Genomic DNA, 26,749 nt, shown 5'->3' on the forward strand with positions numbered 1-26,749 from the left:
ATGTAGAACGTCGAGAGTCTAGACATCCAGCCCAGTCGGCATCGGAGTATGCCGTGATGGATGACGCGCTGCCAATGCCAAGGTGCAGACCGGCGTCGAGAGTGCCCTTGACATAACGCAGAATGCATTTGATCAGAGCATGATGCGGCTCTCGCGGGTCGTGCATGAAGAGGCAGACTTGCTGAACGGCGTAGGCAATGTCCGCCCAAGCCAGCGTGAGGTACTGTAAGGCACCAGTAAGACTCCGGTAGTCTGAAGGGCTAGCAACTAGAGCTCCATCAGTGGCAGACACCTTTGACTTGGAGTCAACCGGTGTCGCCGTGGAGTCAGCGGCTTAGGTTAGGGCAGAGAAAGAAGCCGGAAGGGTACCCGGGCTCTGATACCATGTAGAGAATTAGATGTAGAAAATTAGGGGAACACCTCACACCCAACTAGGGAGTGACTTTCATATATATAGTCAAGATCAACTTGGAGTACAAGTAACATGATATATATGTGTTAGACTATAGATATCTCTAATGATATTTCAGTATGTGACTCAACAACTAGCCTCTTTACTATATTATTATTAAAATAAAAACAACTGATTTGTCATGTCCAGGTCCTTGACTGATTACTACTTACTAGTCCATCACGCGCACCCTCGTGCGCGCCGGCAAATCACCTGGTTAACGCGCAAGTAAAAAATATGTTTAATCTTTGCATGGAAACAATATTAGGAGTTTAATGTAGATCTGTCATGCACAAAAACTAAAAGATTGGAGCTTTTTTATATGGTGCAGGACACATCTACTCTGCATACTTTTGAAATCATGTATGCGTGGTAATCATAGACACGACATTTCTGGATCATACACATATCTGAATTTCGCACCAGGGCGTTTATTGATTTACCCCCATATGAAGTGTCGATGCAACTGGCAAAAAATAAATAAAATACATACCGATGGAACCAGTACTAGGTATACCAAATCAACAAACCAAGTATCAAATCTTACCAATAAGATGGTCGTAGGGACCGTCGGGCAGCGGTGTGAGCGAGGACGGCCAGCCCTAGGGCATGTGACGGCATCGTAGGCGAGGGCAACCAGCTCTACGGCTCGTCGCGACCTGGGGAGTGATGTCGGCCAGGCCTAGCTCCTGGCAAGGAGGCGGCAGGGATCAGGCCTGCCAACCCTAGGGCACAACATGGTGGCGGCGCAGGTGAGGATGGCCGTTGCGGGAGGAGAGACGGAAGAGCCAATGAGGAACCGTGGAAAGAAGAGGGCGCGGGATGGACGAGCGGGAGCGCTCGAGCTCAGAGGAAACCGGAGGCTGGCGACGGGCGAGTGGAGGACCGAGGAGGCGAGAGGAGAGGCTGGCCTTTTTTTTGGTCGGAGGAGCCGAGAAGGAGGTGGAGAGATATTTGTTCCCAGGCCACTGAAATGATGACACGCGGGGCTGGCTACAGTAATAAAAGGTGGGGTTAACCCAGTACGTAGAAAGATCAGACGGTTAAATTTTTTTCTAGTATTGTGGCCAGGCTGAGCGGCGGCCAAACTCCGCTGGTCTGTTCGCTTGGAGGAATTCTGGAGGAATTTGGATGGTTTGGAGAAATGCTGGAGGAAATTGTGAGAGAAAAACACTGTTTCGGATGAAAAAAGAAGCGGATCAAGCCGGGTTTAAGGGCACATGAACGGAGCCGATATTCATGTAAAACAGTGCCCATGGCGTGTAGCACGTGGGCTTCTCCTTACATTTTACGGAGTAGTGTACTTCAGTTAGATGTTTGGTGAGATTTAATACCAATTAAAGATAATACTAGTATATTTGGTTTGTTTGGGATTTGCTACCAGCTAGAAACTTCCTCGCAATATAATACCAGTTAGAGACAGGATTAGTTTCCTTTCCATGTCAGGGATTAGTTTCTGAATCAAGCAATAAATAAGCAGATCGTATCCCTTGCAGCTGCAGTTTGCTAGCGATCGTGCTGCTTGGGCTCACTAACATTTAGATCAGTCCAGTACATATTACTAAATCATTAGGCACACTTGGGTGTCATCACAATTATTTACATGATTTCATCAGATTTGACATATATTTGTTTATGTGCAAAGGGATGTTACCAATAATTAAATGTGGTTTCTCATAACATCAAACAGATCTATCATGGTAATGTTATTTCATTGACTAACAATGCCACTTGACATCGGAATACCTCAACTGGACCAGCCCACTGGAATACTTAATGAACCGATCATTATGAGCCAGCAAGATCTCAATTAATCTATAACAAACATGTAAGGTGTCCGCATCTCGTGGATCAGCAGAATGAGTACATAACTCTATTCTAACGTACCTGAGCATCCATCCTAACAACTATGTTATTTATATAGCTCAAGTGGTGATTGTCTTCAGTCTAGCACATGGTTCTGTCAGTCAATAAGGTTTAGATTTATTTTTTTTCTATTGAATGTATCAACCTTAATAGCTGGTACTTCACTAAAATAACACAATGGTTTTGTTGACTTCAAATGCCGTTCCATAGTTTCTCTCCTCCGCGTGTAAAAAGAACAGGATGGAAATGTTAAGATTTTCTCAAAACATCACAAATAGAGAGAAAGGTTCTTCTAGGGATATTTCAGACACTAAAGAAAAGTCTACTCACTTGGATGCATACTTGTATCCCTTCAAGTCATATATACTTGATTCAGCAAGTCATGTTGATCCCCTCTAGCTGGACCTCAATCATCAATCACATGAGTGATGTTAGAACTAGAAGGAAAACTTATGAGACTGTTGCCGAGCCAATAGAAATCTTGAGGATAATGTTTGGAACTACATACAATGAATTACTCCAGTAAACTATTGACTGAAACTCCAAAATAGAAGCCATTTTAGGCAGTAAGCTTTGATTTTCAAACATTACTAATCATGTAAGTTTATACAAGGTAATATTTTCTTCACCAAATAACCCTATAACCTTATTAATTATTTCCCGGTACTGAAGCTAAAGAGACAACAACTAGGGGCAAGGCAATGTAAAGAAACTAATATCTTTTCTCTGTATGTACATTGAGCAAATATGACGTCTACTTTGGACCAAATGGAGTACCATCAAAGCCAAAATACCTACAGCATGCATATAGTAGTAAAGTATGCTTCAACTCTGGGTACATATACAGCTTGTAAACATCTTTACACTAAGGAGTTAGTAGTACTTAAAGTAAATTTCTCAAAATAGAAACTACATATTTTTTGTTAGAGCTATCACAAGATTACATTTTCAATTTTTGTTACCCTAAATTACATGAGCTTTAATATAATCTTTCATTAAACTCCTTTAATCTTGCTAAAAACTGGTTAAAAAACCTAACAGTTGACTCTCACCCATAGTTGTTTGACATTTAGGACCCACCTGTTAATGGCCAACCTATGTGTCTATGTAAACTTTTTGTAGATTTCTGACAGTTTGTGAAAACACGAGTTATGAAATTATCAGGGTACACAAGTTGGAACCAGAATCAATACTTCAACAGATGCATGAGAAATAAAGAATTACTATTGTTGTTTGCTTTGCACTTTACCAAGTTGATCTGTAAAAATACAAAAAAAGGGGTTTTCAGTTGACATGCCAAAATTTAATATTTCAAAGATCTAAAACCATATAAGTTGCCTCCCACCCAATTTACCTCAACACTTTCAAGCCTTTTGAGATTACTTTGGACTAGGTATAGTCATAATATTACTGCAGTCACTTACTAATGTGTTAGATACATACTTTAATCAAATAGTTAAATAATTGGTTTCTAATTTGATAGCTATTTCTATTAGTAGATTTCCAAGAACTCCATATATTTTAATGAAAATTACCAAAAAGCTGTAGTTTCATATAAATACACATGTTTGGCAGCAAATAGGAGGGATACACATGTCAATTACAGCAGCATGAGGGTCTAGCCTGTCAGGTTTCAAAATAATTTAACATGTCAACTTACACCCAAATTTGTGTAAAGTTCCAACTGAAATATATAATATCAAGTTAGACCAAAACATTTCTACTTTTGTGAAAATTAGTATATATGAACCAACCACAACCTACATACAAAATCCTTTTTTATTCTTACCCCTTCCTAATCAATTACTGATCTTTTCATAACAAGTACATACCTCGGACAGAAAAGTAATTAGTCTGTGCATATCTTTTTTTGCAACAGAAAACCACCTCTTGACGAATTGTGTTGCTCCTCGCTCATTGTCAGATGAATAATTATTATGCTTTTGGAAGAGAAGGCAGTGATGCAAGCTTTATCTGAACTTGGTGGATGTTCAAAGGATGAATGTTGCAATTATGATAATAGGGAAAAGTATTTAACATGTCAACTTACACTCTATGCATTCTGCTTTCTAATACCATCACATGCTAGAATCTCATGAAGAATGTGATGATTCAACCACACTACAGCCTGCAACTTTTGCTACATGTTGCTTCATGGAACCCCTTAGGTCCTTTACACACTGCCACATCCCCTCTGAAGCATATATGTTAGATAACATAGTTTGGAACCCATCATGATGAGGATCCAGCTTGACAAGCTTCTTGCCAACCCTTTCCCCGACCTCACTATCGCCGTGCTTCCAACAGGCACCAAGCAATGCACCCCATGCTGGAACATCAGGTGACATGGGCATGCTCTGAATCAGGTCCTCAGCCTCTCTGACATACCCAGCACGTCCAAGGAGATCAACCATACATCCATAGTGTCTGATGTTTGGTATAATATGGTACTTGTTCTGCATCAATTTGAAGAATTGACGGCCCTCCTCAACTAAGCCACCATGTCTGCAAGCACTCAGAACTCCAGTGAAAGTTATCTCATTGGGGACAGCAATGCCAGAGGTTTCCATCTCAGAGAACATGTCGAGGGATCTTGTAACAAGGCCATTCATGGCCAGTCCCACAATGACAGCATTCCAGCAAGGTGTTCCTTTTTCTTCCACCATGTCAAAGACTTCTAGTGCAGCCTCCATGCATCCACATTTCATGTACATGTCAATGAGGCTAGTCCCAAGTACGATAGTGATGTTATATTGGTATTGCCTAATGTAGTCATGCACTAACTTCCCTTGCTCCAAAGCAGACAAATTAGTACATGCAGAGATGACACTAACAAGCGTAACATCATCCGGTTTGATTTCATGGGCTCTCATGTTGTCAAAAACAGTGAGCGCCTCAGATGACTGGTTATTTTGCACACAACCAGCTATCATTGCACTCCAGGAAACATTGTCCTTGTCAGGCATCACACCGAATAACGCTTTTGCATCTTCGATGCGGCCATTCTTCAGATAGCCAGAAATCATCGAGTTCCAGGAGAAGTGGTCCAAACTCTCACCACTATCAAACAATATCCGTGCTGCAACAACATCCAGACAACTTGAGTACATGTGGATCAGCGCATTCTGGACATTCACCTGCCTACCAAGGCCAGCTCTGACAACCAGCCCATGGCACACCTCTCCGTTCTGAATCACCTCTGACTTAGCGCAAGCAGCGACCACACTGACCATCACTGCCTCGTCCACAGGCCACCCCTCTTCACGCATATCTGAAAACACAGCCAACGCTTCCACAAACAGATCATTCCGCTCGAAGCAAGAGATCATAGCTGTCCACGTGAACGCATCCCTATGCTCCGCTCCGTCAAACACCCCCCTCGCCTCCTCTACCATCCCTCTCCTCGCGAACAACGCCACCATCGAGCTCACCGCCTCAGCGCTCCTCTCTGGCATCCTCGCAAACACCCTGACAGCCTGCTCGACATTCCCGTCCCGCACGTACGTGGCGAGGATCGTGTTCCAGGAAACGGCGTCCCACACGGGTCCCGCGTCGAACACCCTGCGCGCGCCCGCGACGCAGCCGCACGCAGAGTACATGTGCATCAGCGCGTTCCTGAGGTACAGGTTGTCGCCGAACCCGTGCTTGACGGCGTGGGAGTGGACCTGCTGGCCTTCCCTCGCGTCCCCTCTGGCGGCGCAGGCGGCGGAGAGGAGCGGGTGCGTGTAGGTGTCGGGCGCCGCGGGCATGGAGGCGTAGAGCGGGAAGCAGAGGTGGGGAAAGCCCTGGCGCAGAGCCGCCCTGAGGAGAGTGTTGCAGGTGAAGGCATTGGGGCTGCGCACGAGCCGGAAGAGTTGGAGGGAGTGGTGGAGCGGTTGCGGCAGGAGGCGCGCGGCGGTCGCGGAGGTGGTGAAGAGGAGGAGGCGGCTGGCGGCGTAGGCGTCAGCGAGGAGGCCCGACGCGAGGAACTGCGCGTGGATTTGAAGGAGGTGGCGCGCGGAGCGGCAGCGGGAGAGTTGCGCGTCCAGAAGGGACACCGTGAGCATGGTCAGCTGGCTCTGGCGCGCTGCGGCGGGCGGACGGCCGGCGGGAGAGCAAGCGGCTCAAAGCTGCAGGTTGCGCAGGCTAGGTGGGCTGGCGAACGTGTTCCATAAACTGGAGTACATGCAGTTGGTGGGTGGCGTGGCCCGCTGTGATGACCTGATCTGATGACGAGATAATTGGAATTTTGTCATTACGAAATATGGGCTTCGCTCTTTTGTCATCTCGTAAAAGAGATTCGCTCGTTTGTCATTATAAAATTGGACACGCTCGCTAGAATGCTTTTTCTGTATTTTGTTGCTTTTTTTTTAATTTTCGCTACCTCTTTTCTTTCCCGTTTTCCCCTGAGCCTTATCTCTTCGTTTCACTCGTTGACGGTCTCTTCATGGGAGTTCACAGAGAGCCCTGGCTGGGAGACGCCTCTGCTGGCTCAACTCCAGGTCCGCCCACGGCCGCCGCCGCCGTCGCCGCCGCCGCCGCAACTCCAAGTTCTCAACGGCTCTCTTCCAACCACAGCCGTCGCCGCCCCGACGCGTCTACGCTAGCCTGCAGGCGTCGCCACGAGCAGGTCCCCGCTCTCCCCGTCGCTGGATCTGCGGCCGCTGGTCCTACCCGTCCGGGTGCTCTTCCCTAGGCCACCGCCGCACACGCCAGGCTATGGGTGAGGGTTCGTCTAGTTCATCGTTCATCCCAACAACCGTCGTTTCTCTGTATCCATTTGGCCCTAGTGGGATCCCCTGATTTCATACCCAGAATGTGGTGATAAAGTAGTAGAATGCAATTCCTAGAAGAACAACAGCATAATTTTCTTCAAATACGTAAACTACAATGAATTTGTGAGTATATATTGCTCTGTTGTTTATTGTCATATACAACTGGATAAACTAGGTACTGTGACAAGGTTTGGATAAATAAACTGGAGATAAATTGTGTTATGTATTGTCATTTCCACAGGCAGTGAAGAAATGTCCATTCTTTAGGTGGTTGAAAGAGTACAAGAAAGTAGTCGCAAAGAAGCTTAAAGAAGATTTGCTAGCTGCAGTGCCATTAGAAGGTCATGGTGAAACTAAATGTCAAGAAGAAATGAAGCTTAAAATGCTGATTTTTTATGAAGATAGGATCTATCTTAAGATGGACAAGCTTATCGATCTGGTCCAGCTTTTGGTGGTGCTCTGTTTAGTCATGACTGTCATAGTTTTTTAGATGTGGTAGTGCTTATTAGCAAGTGAAGCAAGATTGTGTTCTAGAACTGTGTTGTATCAGTAATGGTGGGGCCATGAAATTGTGTGAACCTTTATGGTCTTTTAGGTGTGGCAGTGCTTATTAGCATCTGTATCCTGTACACTGAAGACCTTTCACTAATAATAGTTCCTTCTGAAGCCCAGATCTTCTCCATTGCCTTTTTTGAAGATTTATTAAGAGCCTGACAAGATGATATGTGCGAAATATTTAAGAACCAGATACTTAACATTTAAGCTATTCATTATAATTTGTTTGGAGGGCAACTCAAAAGCGTAGAGATGCAGACATGATTAAATAAAAGGCATAATTAAAAGCTGATAAGTGTACTACTATTTTCTCAAATATTTGAAGCCTGGATATTTCATCTTATAGAGATGCAGTGCATGTTCCATAACTGCAGAAATAACCACTATTTATTGCATGTTCTAGTGCAAATATGTACCAAGTAATGAGCCAATGAACAACTGGTGCAGGATTTCATTTTTCCACCACGAGCAATTGTCAAGTAGACTAACTATTAACTGAAATACCTTTTCTACTTACCAATTAGGTAGCTGTCCCAAATCTCTTCAGGCTTCCCTGTGTGTGTGAGGCCATTCCAACAGAGAAGCACAAAACTACTTGGAATAATTGATGCCAGGAATCGTAGAATGTTAACCATAATGGCAGCAACTACAACTATAAGCATGGCAGGGCCAGGTTATAAACGCATTGACACAATTTGGACAGCAGCTAGTATATTGAATGGATACAAAATATGGAACGATTTTTGTTTCGGAACGAAACCATTCCTCAGGATCAATATTAGGATGTAAAATGTCCCCAGAAGAAACAACTGTAACTTGAACTCAAAACAACAGCTAAAATTCAGCAGTGGTGGAAGTATGTCCAGATAAAACAGCTATAGCATTTTACTGAGTGAAGAAGCAAGATAACCAACATGGTCACATGGAATCATGTTGACATAAAAAATGACATCAGTTTTGGATAGAACATTAAGAATCTCATACCTAGAACACATGCTCAACAGGCTTAACATTCCAATAACATAAAGGTTCACACAATTTCATGGTCTAGATAACATAGTAGTTTCCATAAAGGTTCACACCATTTAAGTTACAATAACATAGGTCCAGATAAATTAACTAAGGTCCAGATATATGTTCAGATACATAGGATAAGGTCCAAATACAATTTCATAGCCACAATAACATTCCAGACACAAAGCATCAATTGATTTTCAGTTTTCTTGGCTTCGGTTTTTTTGCTGGGCTCCTCTTTTGGACTGTCTTGTCTGGTGAGGCAGCAATGATGGGATCCACACCTTCACCTAGCAGTGTGTGGAGTCGGCTGCAATAAAAGTACCACTATGAGTCATTTTTTTGCTCGTGTACAAGTTGTCGGGTACCTTAGAACGGGGTACCCCGAGCGAACATCAAAGGGGTCGCTAAAGTCCCATAAAAAAATAAAGCTAGAAGGTAAGCCGTGGGCCCCTCACACGCCACGACCGGACCCACCGGGACCTCCGCCTCGCCTCGAGCCTCGCGCAAGAGGTCTCGGCATCCTGACGTGAACTCCGCCTCGCGTGAGGCTCTCCACGGAAGGCCTCGGCAGGGGTGCATTCTCCGTATCGCGCGAGGCCTCTCGCGGAAGGCCTCGGCAAGGAGTCCGATCTCCGTCTCGCGCGAGGCCTCATTCTCCGTGTCGCTCGAGGCCGGCTCGTCCGCGGCCGTAGCCCCCCGCCTCGACCGACCCTCCCGACAGCGCGTCATGTCTCATTAACACTTCAACCACTCCCGCAATCTCAGCCGGACGGGGGCTCGACGCCACAGAATGGCCGACGGGACCTGAGGTCGCATCAGTGCCATACCGGCTGGGACAGGGCACGACGGGGATTACCGGCCACTGTGTTCTGACGCTGTACCCACGATCAGCGCCCACACTACACTGTGTCCCGTGATCCCTGCCTCGAAAACAACATCGCACAGGTAACTTGGCCCGGGTCATCACCGCCTCCAAACCGACGCATCAGATCAGCCGCCCACTCAAGGCCTCGGCACTGTACACCAAGGTCTCGGCCATCTTGGGGTTCATGCCCGCCGAGACCCCCCACTGCGGTGCGGCCTCGGCGCCGATCAAGCCTCGGCCTCGCGCACAGTCCGTCCACAGTGATTTGCACGTCCATCGCCGCACCCACTCCGAGGTAATCCCAGGGTTCCCGCGACGCACAGGATCGGATGGGACTACCACGCCGTCCTAGTGCTCCAAGGACGGACCACTCCGATGGCCACGCCGCCACAGGAATAGGCAACAGGGCTCGGACATGCCGCCCCTGTTGGCATGACGCCGCATAGTTAACACATGTACTGTCCTTGTCCTCCCTTCAGCTATAAAAGGAGAGAACTTGGGCCACTTAGGGGGGACGGACAGGGAAGAACACCTGGTAACGCACACATGCACACAGCCCAGCCGCCTGAGAGCAACGTCTCAGTCGGCCCACACGACACCTTGCCGAGACCTGGGACCAGCTCCCTCTCTCACCTAGCTTGTAACCCCCTACTACGAGCACCCCAGTGCAAGGAATACAAGATCGATCTCTTAGACTGGACGTAGGGCATCGATTGCCTGAACCAGTATAAACCCTGTGTCTTTTTGCATCACCATCCGGAATTGGGAGCACGCAGGATAAATTCACTGGTTGGTTGAGGACCCCCCGGTCCGAAACACTGACAGTTGGCGCGCCAGGTAGGGGCCTCTTCGTGTCAGTTTTGTCATCCCAGCAAGTTCCGAATGGCAGACCCCGTACGACCATTGCGTCTCGTCACCGTGGTTTGGTTCGGGAGCCTAGAGTTCATATCTCTAGGGCATGAGTACGACATGGTACTCCTCACTCCTTGAGCCCCACCGTCCGATGATGAAGTTATGCACTGGCAGCCTAGGCACAGGCGGCACCCGGGCGGCCGCTCTCGCCATGCTCACCAAGCACGACGCGAGCAAGGCCACCCCGACGCTACGTGAATCCAGGGCGGCACGCCACTCCCCGCAGATATCCTACGACCAGCTGTTGGCACAGGGTCCCTGGCTGGGGACTTGTCTAGCCTGAGCTTGGACGAAGGAAAATCGCCAGTGGCACGCGGCGATGCCTAGTCGTCAAGCTCCGCTCCACCACTCCCTGAAGAACCGACCCTAGCGGAGTAGAATCTGGTGACGGCACCATCCCCATACCCCTTTGGGTTGAGAAATGCCGTCGCCTCTTACACCTACGCTTACACTGCCGCTCACGAGGATCCCTCGGAACGTCGCCAGTGCTTCGCTCTCGACCTAAGCACCCACATCGACTCCTCGGATGAGGACGAGGCATGGCCCGGAGTGGATTTCTCCGGACTCCATGACCCTGGGGCTTTGCGCCAGTTCTTGGCCGCAAGCGACTACTACTTCGGCTACTCCGACTCCGATGACGAAGGCACCTACGACCCCACTCGTGAGTGTTTTCAGGTCGGGCTCGGGATGCCGTGGGAGGGCGAAGAGGACGAGGGGGCAGGTAGCCATTCCCCGCTTCGCCTAGGTGTGGGCGCCACCACACCTCCACGCGCTGTCCTGTCGGCCGCATGAAATGAGAACGTCGCTCTTGCGCGACCTCAGCGCCCAGACCTAGAACAGCTCCGTGAGCTCTAGGCCAAGGTCAAATAAGACCAACTCCTTCTGCAGCAGCTTCGAGACAATCTCGAACAGGAACAACGAGGTTGCGGCGAAGGCGGGGGAGCCCAACGGAGGGCTCACGATGTGCATCACCGCATCCATGACGACGAAGGGAGTGAGCAACCCCCAGTCTTCAATCGCGCTAGCCAAAACGTCGTGGCTGTGGCAATGCTGGTCCACGCAATGCCTGAGCCTTCTACCACGGAGGGGCGGCGGGTCCACGGCGAGCTTTGGGATCTCCTAGAGACCGCCGTGGTTCAGCAGGCCGAGAGTTCTGCCTCCCGATGGCATGGGGGCGCCTCGAACCTGCCCACAGCACCGCCCCGGCAGGACAGGGAAGCCCTGGCTCATCCCGAGCCCGACCGAGCGCCGATAGCCCATAGGGTCCCCGTGCTTCTGGACTGCCTCGGCAATCAACGCGAGGTACAGGGAGACCATGAGGTGGTCAGTAGGCGATGATGCCACGACAATGAGGGGCCCGCTTGGGGCTACCACCCACATCGAGGCGGTCGCTACGACAGCGGGGAGGACCGCAGTCCTTCCCCTGAACCGCTAGGCCCTTGGGTCTTCAGCAGGGCCATCCACGCTGCTCTTTTCCTCGCCCAGTTTCGGCAACCAGCCAATCTCGCGAAGTACAGCGGCGAGACCAACCCTGAACTCTGGCTTGCCAATTACCGCCTGGCCTGCCAGCTAGGTGGTGCAGACGATGACCTGCTCATCATCCACAACCTCCCCTTGCTCTTGTCAGACTCGGCGTGAGCCTGGCTCGAGCACCTTCCTCCCTCGCAAATCCACGACTGGCGTGACTTGGTTAGGATCTTCATTGGGAACTTCAAGGGCACATACATGTGCCCTGGGAACTCCTGGGATCTTAAGAGCTGTCGCCAGAAACCGGATGAGTCTCTCTGAGACTTCATTCGGCGCTTCTCCAAGCAGTGCACCGAGTTGCCCAGCGTCGGTGACTCGAAGATCGTCCAGGCTTTCCTCTCCGGCACTACCTACCGAGAACTGGTTCGAGAGTTAGGGTGGAACGTGCCACGCTCTGCTGCCGCGCTCCTCGACATCGCCACCAGCTTCGCCTCGGGTGAAGAGGCTATTGGAGCCATTTTCCCCAACAGCGACACCAAGGGTAAGCGGAGGGACGAGGCCCCGAGGCCTCAGCCTCCCACCTCCCCAAGAGAAAGAAAAAGGGGCGCCTAGGGAAGCAAGAGGTCCTGGAGGCTGATCTGGTCGTGGCCGCAGAACGCAAGAACCCCCGAGGCTTCAAAGGCCCTAGGCCCTTCGACAACATGCTCAAGAAACCCTGCCCTTACCACTAGGGCCTGGTCAAGCATGCTCTCGAGGATTGCACCATGCTGCGGCGTTACTACGCCAGGCTCGGGCTCCCCGATGACGACGCTAAGCAGAAGGGCACCGGCGACCAGAACGAAGACAAGGACGATGGGTTCCCCGAGGTACGCAATGCCTTCATGATCTTCGATGGGCCCTCGGTGTGCCTTACGGCATGGTAGCACAAGAGGGAACGCCAAGAAGTCTTCTCGGCCAAGGTGGCCACCCCCCAGTACCTCGACTGGTCTCAAGAGGCGATCACCTTCGATCGAGATGACCACCCTGACCATGTTCCGAATCTCGGGCAGTACCCACTAGTTGTCGACCCGATCATCGGCAACACCCGACTCTCCAAGGTGTTGATGGACGGAGGCAGCAGCCTCAACATCCTCTATGTCAATACCCTGGAGCTCTTGGAGATCGACCGGTCGAGGCTCCAAGGCAACGTCGCCCCCTTCCACGGCATCGTGCTAGGGAAGCGCACGTGACCCATCGGGCGCATCGACCTTCCTGTCTGCTTCGGCACCCCCTCCAACTACCGCAAGGAAGTCCTCACCTTCGAGGTAGTCGGGTTCGGGGGAGCCTACCACTCCATCCTAGGGCGGCCGTGCTACGCCAAGTTCATGGCAGTCCCCAACTATACCTACCTCAAGCTCAAGATGCCAGGCCCTAGCGGTATCATCACAATTGAGTCCACGTACGAACATGCATATGACTATGACATCGAGTGCATCGAGTACACCGAGGCCCTAGCGGAGGCCGAGACCCTCATCGCCCACCTTGACCAACTCAATGGCGAGGTGCCTGACTCCAAGCGTCATGCGGGGGCGTTCGAGCCCGCCGAGGCCATCAAATTCATCCCGGTCGACCCCGCCTACCTCGATGACTGAGTGCTGAGGATCAGCGCCACCCTCGACATCAAATCGGAAGCCGTGCTCATCGACTTTCTCCATACGAATGCCGACATATTCGCATGGAGTCCCTCAGACATGCCGGGCATATCGAGGGAGGTCGCCGAGCACGCCCTGGACATCCGGGCCGGGTCTAGACCGATGAGGCAACGCCTGCGCCGCTTCGACGAGGAAAAGCACAGGGCCATCGAAGAGGAGGTACAGAGACTCTTGGCGGCTGGGTTCATCAAGGAAGTGTCCCACCTAGAGTGGTTGGCTAACCCCGTATTAGTCAAGAAGAAAAATGGGAAATGGAGGATGTGTGTAGACTACACCGGTTTGAACAAAGCCTGTCCAAAGGTCCCCTCCCCATTACCTCGAATCAATCAAATCGTTGATTCCACCACAGGGTGTGAGACCCTGTCTTTCCTTGATGCGTATTCTGGTTACCATCAAATCAAGATGAAAGAGTCTAACCAGCTCACGACTTCTTTCATCACACCATTCGGCATGTACTACTACGTGACGATGCCCTTCGGCCTTAGAAACGCAGGTGCCATGTACCAGCGGTGCATGACCCAGGTCTTTGGTGACAACATTAGGTAGACCTCGAGGCCTACGTAGACGACATCGTGGTCAAGACCAGAAAGGCCGAGGGTCTCATCGATGACTTGAGGATAACCTTCAAATGCCTTAGAGAGAAGGGCATCAAGCTCAATCCCGAGAAGTGTGTGTTCGGGGTCCCCTGAGGCATGCTCTTGGGATTCATAGTCTCGGAACGCGGCATTGAAGCCAACCCAGAGAAGGTCTCAGCCATAACCAGCATGGGACCAATCAGAGACCTCAAGGGAGTACAGAGGGTCATGGGATGCCTTGTGGCCCTGAGCCGCTTCATCTTGCGCCTCGGCGAAAAAGGTTTGCCTCTATACCGACTCTTGAGAAAATCCGAGTGCTTTTCCTGGACCCCCGAGGCCAAAGAAGCCCTCGACAAACTCAAGAGGCTGCTCACAAATCCTCCCATCCTGGTACCCCCGGCCAAGGACGAGGCCCTTTTACTCTACGTCGCCGCAATAACCCAAGTGGTCAGCGCTGCCGTGGTGGTAGAAAGGCAGGAAGAGGGGCATACTCTGCCCACCCAACGACCTATTTATTTCATCAGCAAGGTGCTCTCCGAGACCAAAGCACGCTATCCCCACATCCAGAAGTTGGTCTACGCTGTGGTCCTGGCCCGACACAAATTGCATCACTACTTCGAGTCTCACATAGTGACTGTGGTATCATCTTTTCCCCTAGGGGAGATAGTTCATAACCGGGAGGCCTCGGGCAGGATAGCCAGCTTATGGGGGAAACCTTGACTTTTGCACCTCGAAAAGCGATCAAGTCTTAGGTCTTGGCTGATTTCGTGGCTGAGTGGACAGACAACCAACTGCCACCTGCTCAAATTCAGACAGAGTGCTGGACCCTGTACTTCGATGGATCCCTGATGAAAACCGGGGCAGGCGCGGGTCTGCTGTTCATCTCGCCCCTCAGAGTACACATGCGCTACATGGTGCGGCTCCACTTCGCCACCTCCAACAACGTGGTAGAATACGAGGCCCTCATCAATGGCTTACAAGTCGCCATCAAACTTGGGGCACGGCGCCTCGACGTCCGAGGCGACTCGCGGCTCATCATAGATCAAGTGATGAAGGAGTCAAACTGCCTCGACCCCAAAATGGAGGCTTACTACAAGTTGGTACGATGCCTAGAAGACAAGTTCGACGGTCTCGAACTAAATCATGTCGCGCGAAAGTACAACAACGCCACCGATGAGCTAGCAAAGATGGCCTCGGCACGGGCCTCGGTCCCCCGAACGTCTTTGCCAGAGACCTCCACAAACCTTCCATTGGCTACACCTCGACAACAGAGGAGGGCCCACCTGTGGAACCCATGGCAAAGCTCGATGCCCCCTCTACTGTCGAGACCCCCTCGACCAAGCCTGAGGTCATGGAAATCAACACAGAGCCTCCGTAGACTGATCAGGACGCGGATTAGCAAGTCCCATTTCTTGATTGGCTTGATCGGGGGGAGCTTCCTGATGACAGAACCGAAGCGTGATGGCTTGCACGCCGAGCCAAGACCTACGCCCTCTACAATGACGAATTGTACAGGCGAAGTCCCTTAGGTGTCCTCCAACGATGTATCAGTGCCAAGGCGAGCCAAGCCCTACTTTGGGACTTACACATAGGCGCCTGTGGGCACCATGCGGTGCCTCGGACGCTCATAGGGAACGCTTTCCGCCAAGAGTTCTACTGGCCGACAACCGTTGCCGACGCTACCAAGCTAGTACGCTCCTGCAAAGGATGCCAGTACTATGCTCGACAGACACATCTCCCAGCCCTGGCCCTACAAACCATCCCCATCACATGGCCATTCGCCGTGTGGGGGCTTGACATGGTTGGGCCTCTGCAAAAGGCCCCTAGGGGCTACACCCATCTACTGGTATCAATCAACAAGTTCTCCAAATGGATCGAGGCTCGTTCGATCAATCGAATCAAATCCGAGCAGGCGGTGCTGTTCTTCACTGACATCATCCACAGGTTTGGGGTCCCCAACACCATCATCACTAACAACGGAACGCAGTTCACCGGCAAAAAGTTCCTGATGTTTTGTGACGACCACCACATCCGTGTGGCCTGGTTGGCTGTAGGACACCCAAGGACCAATGGCCAAGTAGAGCGTGCTAATGGCTTGATCCTACAAGGCCTCAAGCCAAGGATTCACAACTGGTTGAAAAAGTTTGGCAAGAAATGGCTCGCTGAACTCCCGTCAGTCATCTAGAGCCTGAGGAACACTCCAAGCCGAGCCATGGGGTTCACACCTTTCTTCCTGGTCTATGGGGCCAAGGCCATCCTCCCCACCGACTTGGAATATGGTTCCCCGAGGCTACAAGCCTATAGCGAACAAAGTAACCGCACCACCCGAGAGGACGCCCTTGATCAACTGGAGGAAGCCTGAGACGTCGCGCTACTACACTCGGCCAAATACTAGCAGAGCCTACGGCGCTATCAGGCCCGACGCGTCCGAGGCTGAGACTTGAAGGTAGGCGACCTGGTGTTGAGGCTAGCATAGAGCAACAAGGGTCGCCACAAGCTGACCCCGCCATGGGAAGGACCGTACATCATCGCCCAAGTACTAAAGCGCGGGACCTACAAGCTGGCCAACAAGAAGGGCGAAGTCTGCACCAACGCTTAGAACATAGAACAGCTACGTCGCTTTTATCCCTAAATTTCCAAGCATTGTATATGTCGTTTCTCGAAATACAATTAAAAAGCGTTCTTTAGTTGGTCTAATTTTTCGAGAAACCCCCCGAGCCCATCGTAGGTCTCGGCAGTATAGTAACACGACAAGGAAGACTCGGCTCTGCCTCGGCAGAACCGAGCCTCCCTAGGGGGCTAGATGGGGGACTCCTCCCTAGGTCCCACGCACCATTCTTCAGTTGTTTTTCGCAAAAATTCCTACACCAAGACTCTAGCAGGCTCTGACGAATCAGTTGTAAAAACTCCTCGGACCAAGGTCTGTTCCCTAAGCAAGAGGTCGGTAGAGTCATGAGACGGCCTACGCCTTCGGGCTACGGCACTCCCTCACTACCTCTCGCTCAAAGGACGGCTTAGGCCCAAGGGGGTGTTTTGCAAATGAAATCCGATCAGGAGCAACAAAGGGTAGAGGCTCGGAAACATAAGAAAAACAACTAAGAAACACAAATACTTCAAAAATAAAGGCCTCGATGGTCACAAGCGTTATGATATGAAAAATAACCCCTATTCTATTTTTACATAGCCCCTAGGGCCCAGATCAAGGCTCAGGGCCTTTAGCACGGGCAGTTGGTAGGGGAGGAACCACCTCCTCTTCGAAGAGCATCGCCAGCGCCGTGCCAGGGCCTTCTACCGCCTCCATCAGCTTCATGATCGCCGTGTCGGCCTCCTCCTCATCATCAGGCAGAACATAGCCATCACTGATGGCTGGGAGGTCGACGCCAAGGTAGTGAGAGGAGATGACGGCCAACGCCCGCTTGACACCCATGTGCAGCGCCCCTCGGAGCCGCTCGCGCATCTGGCTACTCAGCGCAATCAAGCGGCTCCCAAGGGAGCTACCTGACTGAACCCCTTCGAGCTCCAAGGCCTCGCAGGTGGAAAGGGCAGCACGTTTCAGCGCCTCGTGTTCCCTGATCTTGGTCTCGAGCACCGTCTGCACCGCGCTGGAAGCCTCGGTGGCCCGAGTGATCTCCGCCTCTGACTCTGCACCGCGGAAAATGGAATGAGGTCGAGCGAGGGAAAAAAACAACCTAAGTTAGGGATGGAATCCCACGGAAACTCACCCTTGGCCTTTAGCTCCCAGCATTGGGTCTCGACCTGACAGGCCTTGACCTTCTCCTTCAACCGCTGGGCCTCGATCTAAGAAGCCTCGGCTGCCCTAGAAGCTTCACTTCCTAGCTCTGTGTCATACAAGGAAGTTAGGGAGCAAACATAAGAAAATGGAAACAAAACAAGGGGACTGAAACTCACTCTCGACCGTCCCCTTCCAAACCACAGCCTCGATTTGCGAGGCCTCAACCGCAGCAAGGGCCTCATTCAGAGCACCCTTTGTCAGCTGGTGCGCACTCTCCTCTGCCACCAACTGCCCGTCGAGGGCCTTGCCCGAGGCCGTCGCTTCTTCAGCCCGGGACCTGAAGGCATCCCGATCTATGACTGCGTGGGTGAGCTCTTCCCCCAACTCCTTCACCCACACCGCCAGAGGGGTGAGCTACGCCTGGGCCGTGGCCGCCTCGACCATCGTGTCGGCACAATGAAGGCGGAGGTCCTCCACCTCCGCGCTCTGCACTGATAGGAGCTCATTGGCGTCGGCAAGAAGGCCCTTCTGCTGCTGAAGCTGGTCCTAGATGCCCCTCTCCCGCCAAAGAAAGACCGACTTCCCAAGGGACTGGGTCTCGAGCTCCTAGGCGACTCCGGGTAGTTCGTCGGCCACCACGAACAGCGCCGTCCACAGCGACCCCTCCGCCAGCTAGTGGTATTGCTCAAAGGTGCCCCAGCGCCCGCCCTCAGCTGCATCCTCGAGGGTGAACTGAGGCTCCCCCTTAGGGTCATCCTGGCTCTGCCACAGTACCTGTGGGTGATCCCACCCGTGAGGCTCGGGTCGTGCCCACACAAGGGCCGAGTTTCCCTCGTCCAAGACTAGCGCCGGCTGTTCAACGACACCAGCATCCTCGGCGTCGACCACCTCCCGCGCCTAGGAAGTATCGTCGGAGGAGATCAGATAGACCTCCGCCTCCCGAGCGCTCTCTCGCAACAGCGGCGGCCCCTGAACCAAGGGTGCCACCGAGGCCTCCACCGCCTTCATCTCCGCCTCCTAGACGGATGGCCCCGCCGCCATTACGATGGCCCTAGTGATCTCAGGGGCTTCGGCCTTCACAATTATGGCCTTGACGGCCTTGGGGGCTCTAGCCTCCGCCATCATGGCCTCGGAGGACGCAGAAATACCGACCACGGCCACTGTGGTCTCGGCGGTCTTGGGCACCCTATCCTCCGTCGCCTCAGCCTCGGAGACCCCGGGGGCCTCAGCAACCAAGGGCATGCCAGCCCCATCCGACTCGTGAGCCTCGCCCCCATGGGACAGAAGCGCCCCCTCCCTCGTCTTTGTAGGGGCCGCCTCGGCAGCCCCTCCTTGGGCGGTCGGCTCTTTCTTGTCGACCCTCATCGATGCCGCGCCGCGTTGGACAGCGGCTTGTGCCCCCACCACCCAGTGGGCGGAGGAGCCGAGGCTCGCCTTAAGCGCCTTAAGGGGCGCCAAGGGAAGGTCGTCTGCAGGCCGCTTCCGACTAAGGAAAATTAACCTACAGGGTCACCATGAGACCAAAAAAGCGAACGGAAGGCACTACGACCCTACCAAAAATACCCTTACCTTGAGCAGGGCAGCAACCGCTTCGCCATGGCAAACCTCGTCCACAACGGCGGAGGCAGCGGTAGAGGCGTTGCCTCCATATCCATCGACGCCAGTTGGTCCTCAGCGGACCTCGGCACCCCTTCGATCCCCTGCGGGGGCGGTGGCGTCGCCTCCACCGCCACCTGCTCCACCACGGCCGCCGAGCCTACCGGGCTGACAGCGCGTTTGCCTAACGCCCGCGCCTCCGGCGTGTCGGCCTCGGCCTCGGAGCAGGCAACCGCTAACCCTGGGTCCGCTTCTCCTCCCCCTCCTAGGGGTGCCAGGCTGCTTGCCGATGCCCCAGGCGCCACCTCCATGATGTCAGGAAGGTGGTCCAGGGGACCTCGCCCCACCTCGCCCCCGTCATCCCCGTCCGAGGCCTCCATCGACGGCAACGTCGATGGGGATTCCTCCAACGGGAGACCATCCTTCCGTTGTTGACGGCGGTGCTTATCTAGCTCCTCACGCGCGAGGATGTGCTTTGTGCGCTTTGCCGCCTTGGCGTCCTTTCGCTTCTTCTATGCGTCGGCGTGTGCGCGGTTGATCGCCCACCGCCTCACGTCCTCGAGAACGGGTGGCGGAGAGGAGCGCACGTCCCTCATCCCTTGAAGGAATGACAAACGCGCATAAGGGAACAAGGGGTAAGGGGAGACTGAGGAGGCTCAGAGGCTACAGCGGCACATGACTTACCAGCAAAAGGAACCCCCGCGACGGTTGCATTGCGAAGGGGGTCAAGTTGCCACCCTTCAGCTTCACCTCTACCGTCTCCCCCACCTGACGAAGAATTTCCTCATCGGAAAGGGTGGAGGAGGACATCCGGATGCCCTCAATGGGTTCACCCGGCTTCATCTCAAATAGCCGCCGCTGCCGACCCATCAGCGGCAGCACCCTCCGGCGGTGGAAGGCGGCCACGACCACAGCCACGGTGAGGCCATGGCCCCACAGCCTTGCCAACCCCTCCAGGAGCGGCTCCAGCTTGGGCTGGTCGTCCTTCGGGATGCCGTACTTCCATCTCTCCGGGCAGCTCCCCACAATCCGCCCAGTGTAAGGGGGAAGTCCCCCATCATCGTTACGAAGGTAGAACTAGCTCATATACCACCGACGGTTGGAGGACACGAGCTGGGCCGAGATGTAGAGGTGCTGGCGGTCCTGGCGCACTTGGAGAGTGTAGCCGCCGGCCCTCATCGCCTTCCTCTTACCCAACATGCCCGTCGGCTTAGTAGTGTGCCCCGCTCGGAATAGGTGGAGCCACAACTCCCAATGGGGAGCAATCCCCAAATACCACTCGCAGACAGCAACAAAGATAGCCGCCTGAGCGATGGAGTTGGGATTAAAGTTATGGAGCTCCACGCCGTAGTAGTGCGGGAGTGCCCGCATGAACCGATCCACCGGGACGCCGAGGCCATGCTCGTGGAAGGAGACGAAGCTCACGATGTAGCCGTCGCGAGGCCTCAGCTCCTGCTCACCGTACAGAGTAATCCACTCCGGCATAGTGGGGTCTGTCACTGGGCGGAGGAGTCCACCGTCGACAAGCGACTAAAGCATCTCCTCGGTGACATCCGACGGATCCCAGGGGTCCACCTCAACAACGACGATGTCGCCAGCCATGGGTGCGATGGAGGAATCGAGTGCGGTGGTGAGTTTTTTCTCTCTCTTCCACGCTCTCGCTTTTTTCTCACTTTCTCCCTAGGCTCGCTCTTCTCTCCTCTTCTTCCCGGCACCCGATGCTCTAGCGGTGGCTCGACAGAGGCAGTGCTAATGTAGGCAAGGTAAGACGAGGAGGGGTGGGACCCTTCGGGTATTTATGTAGGGAGGAGGCGAAACGAATGGGCGACGAAATCGGAGAGGTTTTCCCCCGATCCGGCGCAGTTAACCACGAGCCAATTTTGCCGGCCCACGCGCCCACACCTCCCGCATTAAATGCGAGGACAGTTACGTCCCATCCACCACGTCACGCTCGGCCACTATGGCAGCAGGCATCGTTTCGCCTCCCCATGAAACCACCTCAAAAGGCGCGCCACCCTTTACCGAGCCAATAAGGAAGATATTCCCCGCGGCCTATTCCTTTTGTATGAAGGAACCAGGCTCTAAGCCTATTACGATCCAGGGGTTCGAAGGCTGGACCCTAAAGGGTTTCGACAGCCACCCCAAGATAATAGAGTTAGGGACGACCGCGGGTGAGCCTATACGGGGCCGAGGCCCAAGCAAGCGAAACGCTTGGGACACGCAAAGTCATGTCCGAGACCGGCAGGAAAGTCTCCGAATGGGATCCCACCGTAGGGAGGCACCGAGCCACCGAGGCCCAACGAATGGCCTTGGCACCCACTAGAGAAATCCTCTGGTACTCTTGGAGTGTGTCTCTGGACCACTAGCCATCCCCTAGCGAACGGGGTACGGGCCTCCACTCGGACTACCCGATAACAGCTCACCGGAAGTGCCACCGCTCGTGCCCATCGAGGGTAGCGAGGCACATTCCACCCCTCCTTCTGAGCGAAAAGGAAGCGTGAGGGTCACATAAAAAGTCAGGGGAACCCCGACGGCCTTCTCGCTCTATGCAGAGGCTAAGGGGCTCTTCCTACAACCTTGCCGAGACCCAGCGACCCCGACTCGCACTCGAAGGGCCTCGGCAAAACAAACCCTCCTTCCGAGTGAAAAGAAAGCGTGAGGGTTGTACAAAAAGATAGGGGAGCTCCTGACGGCCCTCTCACCCGGTGCAGAGGCTAGGGGGCTCTTCCTGCAAATATGCCAAGACCCCATGACCTGGGCTCGTGCCCAAAGGCGTCTCGGTAAATAAACCCTCACGCACGAGGGGCGTATAAAAAGCTAGGGGAACTCCCGACGGCCCTCTCATATAGAGGCTAGGGGCTCTTCCTGCAACCTTGCCGAGACCAGAATAGGCTCAGCAAACAAACCCTCCGTCCGAACGAAAAGGATGTGTGAGGGTTGGATGAAAAGGCCAGGACACCCAAGATAAAGACAAACGGTCTAAATCCACGCTAGAGGTTTCGTTACAAACACGATAAAGGGCACCGAGCCTGTTATGGTCTAGGGGTTTGAAGGCTTGGCCTCCAAGAGGTTTTGACAACTGCCCCAGGGCAACAGAGTCAGGGACGGCTTTAGGGCGAGCCTATGAATGGCCGAGGCCCAAGCGAACAGTCGCTCGGGGCGTCCTAAGTCATGTCCGAGACCGGCAGGGAAGTCTCCGAATGGGATCCCACCGTAGGGAGGCACCGAGCCACCGAGGCCCAGTGAACGGCCTCGGCACCCACTAGAGAAGCCCTCTGGTACTCTTAGAGTGCGTCTCTGGACCACTAGCCATCCCCTAGTGAATAGGGTACGGGCCTCCACTCGGACTCACCCGATAATAGCTCATCGGAAGTGTCCACGCTCGTGCCCATCGAGGGTAGCCTGGCGCATTCCACCCCTCCTTCTGAGCGAAATGGAAGCATGAGGGTCGTACCCAAAGTCAGGGGGGCCCCTGACGAACCTCTTGCTCTGTGCGGAGGCTAGAGGGCTCTTCCTGCAGCCTCGCCGAGACCCCCGCAACCCAAACTTGTGCTTTTAGGCTCAGCAAATGCGATAGGAACTACTCGCTCAAACGCGAAAATGAAAAAAGCCTCTGGAGGAGTAACTCCACTCCTCCAGGGGCTCGGGGGCTACACCCGCGCGGGTGCGCTCGCGTGCACCCACCGAAACCTCAAAAAACAAAACCCAATTCCTACGGAGCAGGTATAAACCAAGCCTCGGCAAACCCTTAGGGAGAGTGCACGCACTCCCCATGAGGCTCGGAGGCTACTGTCGGGTACCTTAGAACGAGGTACCCTGAGCAAACATCAAAGGGGTCGCTAAAGTCCCATCAAAAAATAAAGCTAGAAGGTAAGCCATGGGCCCCTCACCCGCCATGACTGGACCCACCGGGACCTCCGCCTCGCCTCGAGCCTCGCGTAAGAGGTCTCGACATCCTGACGTGAACTCCGCCTCGTATGAGGCTCTCCACGAAAGGCCTCGGCAGGGGGTGCATTCTCCGTATCGCGCGAGGCCTCTCACGGAAGGCCTTGGCAAGGAGTCCGATCTCCATCTCGCACGAGGCCTCATTCTCCATGTCGCTCGAGGCTGGCTCGTCCGCGGCCATAGCCCCCCGCCTCGACCGACCCTCCCGACAGCGCGTCATGTCTCATTAACACTTCAACCACTCCCGCAATCTCAGTCGGACGGGGGCTCGACGCCACAGAATGGCCGACGGGACCTGAGGTCACATTAGCGCCATACCGACTGGGACAGGGCACGGCGGGGATTACCGGCCACTGTGTTCTGATGTTGTACCCACGATCAGCGCCCACACTACACTGTGTCCCACGATCCCTGCCTCGAAAACAACATCGCATAGGTAACTTGGCCTAGGTCATCACCGCCTCCAAACCGACGCATCAGATCAGCCGCCCACTCGAGGCCTCGGCACTATACACCAAGGTCTCAGCCATCTTGGGGTTCATGCCCACCGAGACCTCCCCACTGCGGTGTGGCCTCGGCACCGATCAAGCCTCGGCCTCGCGCATAGTCCATCCACAGTGATTTGCACGTCCATCGCCGCACCCGCTCCGAGGTAATCCCGGGGTTCCCACGACGCATAGGATCAGATGGGACTACCACGCCGCCCTAGTGCTCCAAGGACAGACCACTCCGATGGCCACACCACCACAGGAATAGGCAACAGGGCTCGGACATGCCACCCCTATTGGCATGATGCCGTATAGTTAACATATGTACTGTCCTTGTCCTCCCTTCAGCTATAAAAGGAGAGGACTTGGGCCACTTAGGGGGGATGGACAGGGAAGAACACCTAGTAACGCACACACGCACATAGCCTAGCCACCTGAGAGCAACGTCTCAGTCAGCCCACATGACACCTTGCCAAGACCTGGGACCAGCTCCCTCTCTCACCTAGCTTGTAACCCCCTACTACAAGCACCCCGGTGCAAGGAATACAAGATCGATCTCTCAGACTAGACATATGGCATCGATTGCTTGAACCAGTATAAACCTTGTGTCTCTTTGCATCACCATCTGGAATTGGGAGCACGCGGGATAAATTCACTGGTTGGTTGAGGACCCCCCGGTCTGAAACACCGACACAAGTATAAAACAATGAGAATTAATCGGTTGCATACCCTCTTGTCACCCTAATGGGGCTGTTTTGTATGATCTGCTCTCTTGTGAGCCTTATGGGGTTGGAGAGTGCATTTGGGGCTGCTAGTGCCAAGACTTGGGCATTGGAAGGATTTGGGGTTGCTGGTGCCAAGACTTGGTCATTGGAAGGATTTGGGGCTGGTGCTGCCATTTCTTGCAGTGTTGGTTCAGCAGCACTGTCCCCTCCCTTCTTTGCTCTCTTTGTTGGGATCTTTGCATTCTTACCATACTTTGTTGTATTTTTCCTTGGATTCCTTTGCCTGCAAGTTTAGAGACAAATATTCAAGTTAATGAGCACAACAATTTAGGACAGCAAGTGAATATAGTAGGTCTTGCCTTTTCTTAGTCCTATTAAGATGGCATTTGTAGCTTGTTTCACCATGGCCTAATTCTCCACATCTCTTGCACTTCCTTTTGCCTCTAATCACCATTTTCTTGCCGTTTTGTGCCTCATTCACAGCTTGTTTATCTACCTCGTTTGCTGCTTCCTTGGTTGCCTTCTTTCCTTTGCTTCCACTACTTTCAAGGAAGCTTTTCATCCTAAGTTTTCTATACCTACCAGCTGCCTTCTTGTCAAGGGGTGCCTTAAGCACAAATGGCAAATCAACATCTGGCCACTATGACCTATCAGGCAATGGCTCTATAAGTCTCTTATAGGCTACCTAGAACCTCTCAATAGAGTAATACTCGTGCACAAAATCCTCCAAATTTACATTAGCGGACTATACACTTGTTATCAAAGCAAAAGCATGCTGGCAAGGCTTACCAGTATGCTACCACTCAAGGCAGGTGCACTCATGAAGATATGACTTCACAACATGTCTACTATTAGTGTTTGTGGTGTCCCAAATTTCTACGGCAGAACTACCAGAGTCTACAATAGTCAAGTGCCCAAGTCCTCTTGTTCTTGCCTTCAACTGATGTATGACTGCTGGGAGGATCTTCCCATGAAGCCTTTCTGAAATTCTTCTCCTTTTTGCCCACAACACCATTATCATCTCTCTGAGTTTGTCTACAAGCTCCACAATAGGAAGGTCTTTCTAGTCCTTGATCCAATTGTTAAACACTTCAGCAAGGCTATTAGTGATATAATCACATTTAATGTCATGATTGAAGGTAGATCTCATCCATAGCTTATAATGGTGAGCCTCCAGCCAAACCAACACATCAGGAGTAGCTTCAACAATTGAATTGAAAAAGTAACCACAAACTTCTTGTTTATAAGCTCTAGTTGTAGGATACATCTTAGAGAATACATCACCACCATACATTTTAATAAAGTTGTTCATTAGATGTCTAAACCACTCCCTATGTTCAGCCTTAGGAAACACTTTCTGAACTGCATTTTCTAGACCTTTGCATGCATCTGACGAGATAGCTAAAACAAGAAGATCTCCTATGGCCTTATGCAAATGAGTCATAAACCAAGTCTAGTTATCTGTTGTCTCGCCATCAATGAAGCTGAAAGCAACTGGGTACATCCAGTTGTGACCATCTATAGCACAAGCAGTAAGCTAAATGACCATTTCATCTACCATTAAGTGTAGTAGAGTCTATGCTAAGGTATGGCCTACATCCTTCTAAGAAACCTTCAATGCAAGGTTGTAGTGCACAGAAAAATCTATAGAAATAGAACATGTCGTCTACCTTCTTAATGCCTAATCTCAATAACACCTGCCTGGAGACTTCTTCAGTACCTCTTCCCTCCAATTGAATAGCTAGCCGAAAGCTATCTTCCCATTTGCCATACAATTCTCTCAAAGCAATTTGTCCTACCTTTCCAAACAGTGTCATAATGAATTTGGCACTTCTGCTCATCCTTGCAAAGTTTTTTGCAGTTCCTTACAACCCATACTTGTTTTCTTCTAAGGTGATGTATTGTCGTTGTAGCAACCCAAGCACTGGTTGGTGTCGTAGTCTTCCTCCTAGCACTTGATGTACATGTGTGGTCACCAATAAGCTTTGTCACCTGCAAAAAAATTAATTAGTGAATGCAAACAATAATAGAAAGGACAAAAAATGCAAGTTAGTACCAAAATGGTGCACCCATCAGGTTGTCTACGCCCAACAAGATGCCAAGGACAAT

General features: G+C 52.4%; 1 protein-coding gene and 1 pseudogene across 1 annotated transcript; both read right to left on the reverse strand.

Moving 5' to 3' along the window:
• Positions 1 to 4,229: 4,229 nt before the first annotated feature.
• LOC136500118 (pentatricopeptide repeat-containing protein At2g22410, mitochondrial-like) lies at positions 4,230 to 6,450 on the reverse strand. Its single transcript, XM_066495521.1, has one exon. It carries the CDS (start codon positions 6,361 to 6,363, stop codon positions 4,411 to 4,413), a length of 1,953 nt encoding a protein of 650 aa, XP_066351618.1. The 5' UTR covers positions 6,364 to 6,450; the 3' UTR covers positions 4,230 to 4,410.
• A 2,379-nt stretch (positions 6,451 to 8,829) lies between these two features.
• Positions 8,830 to 26,516, reverse strand: LOC136500126 (uncharacterized; annotated as a pseudogene).
• Between the last annotated feature and the right edge of the window lie 233 nt (positions 26,517 to 26,749).

This window comes from Miscanthus floridulus, chromosome 1, assembly GCF_019320115.1.
Source record: "Miscanthus floridulus cultivar M001 chromosome 1, ASM1932011v1, whole genome shotgun sequence".
In the NCBI taxonomy this organism is placed as follows: Eukaryota; Viridiplantae; Streptophyta; class Magnoliopsida; order Poales; family Poaceae; genus Miscanthus; species Miscanthus floridulus.

What these genes read in the sequence shown, in the direction of transcription:
- LOC136500118 (XM_066495521.1), bottom strand. Translation starts at nt 6,363, where the DNA reads ATGCTCACGGTGTCCCTTCTGGACGCGCAACTCTCCCGCTGCCGCTCC.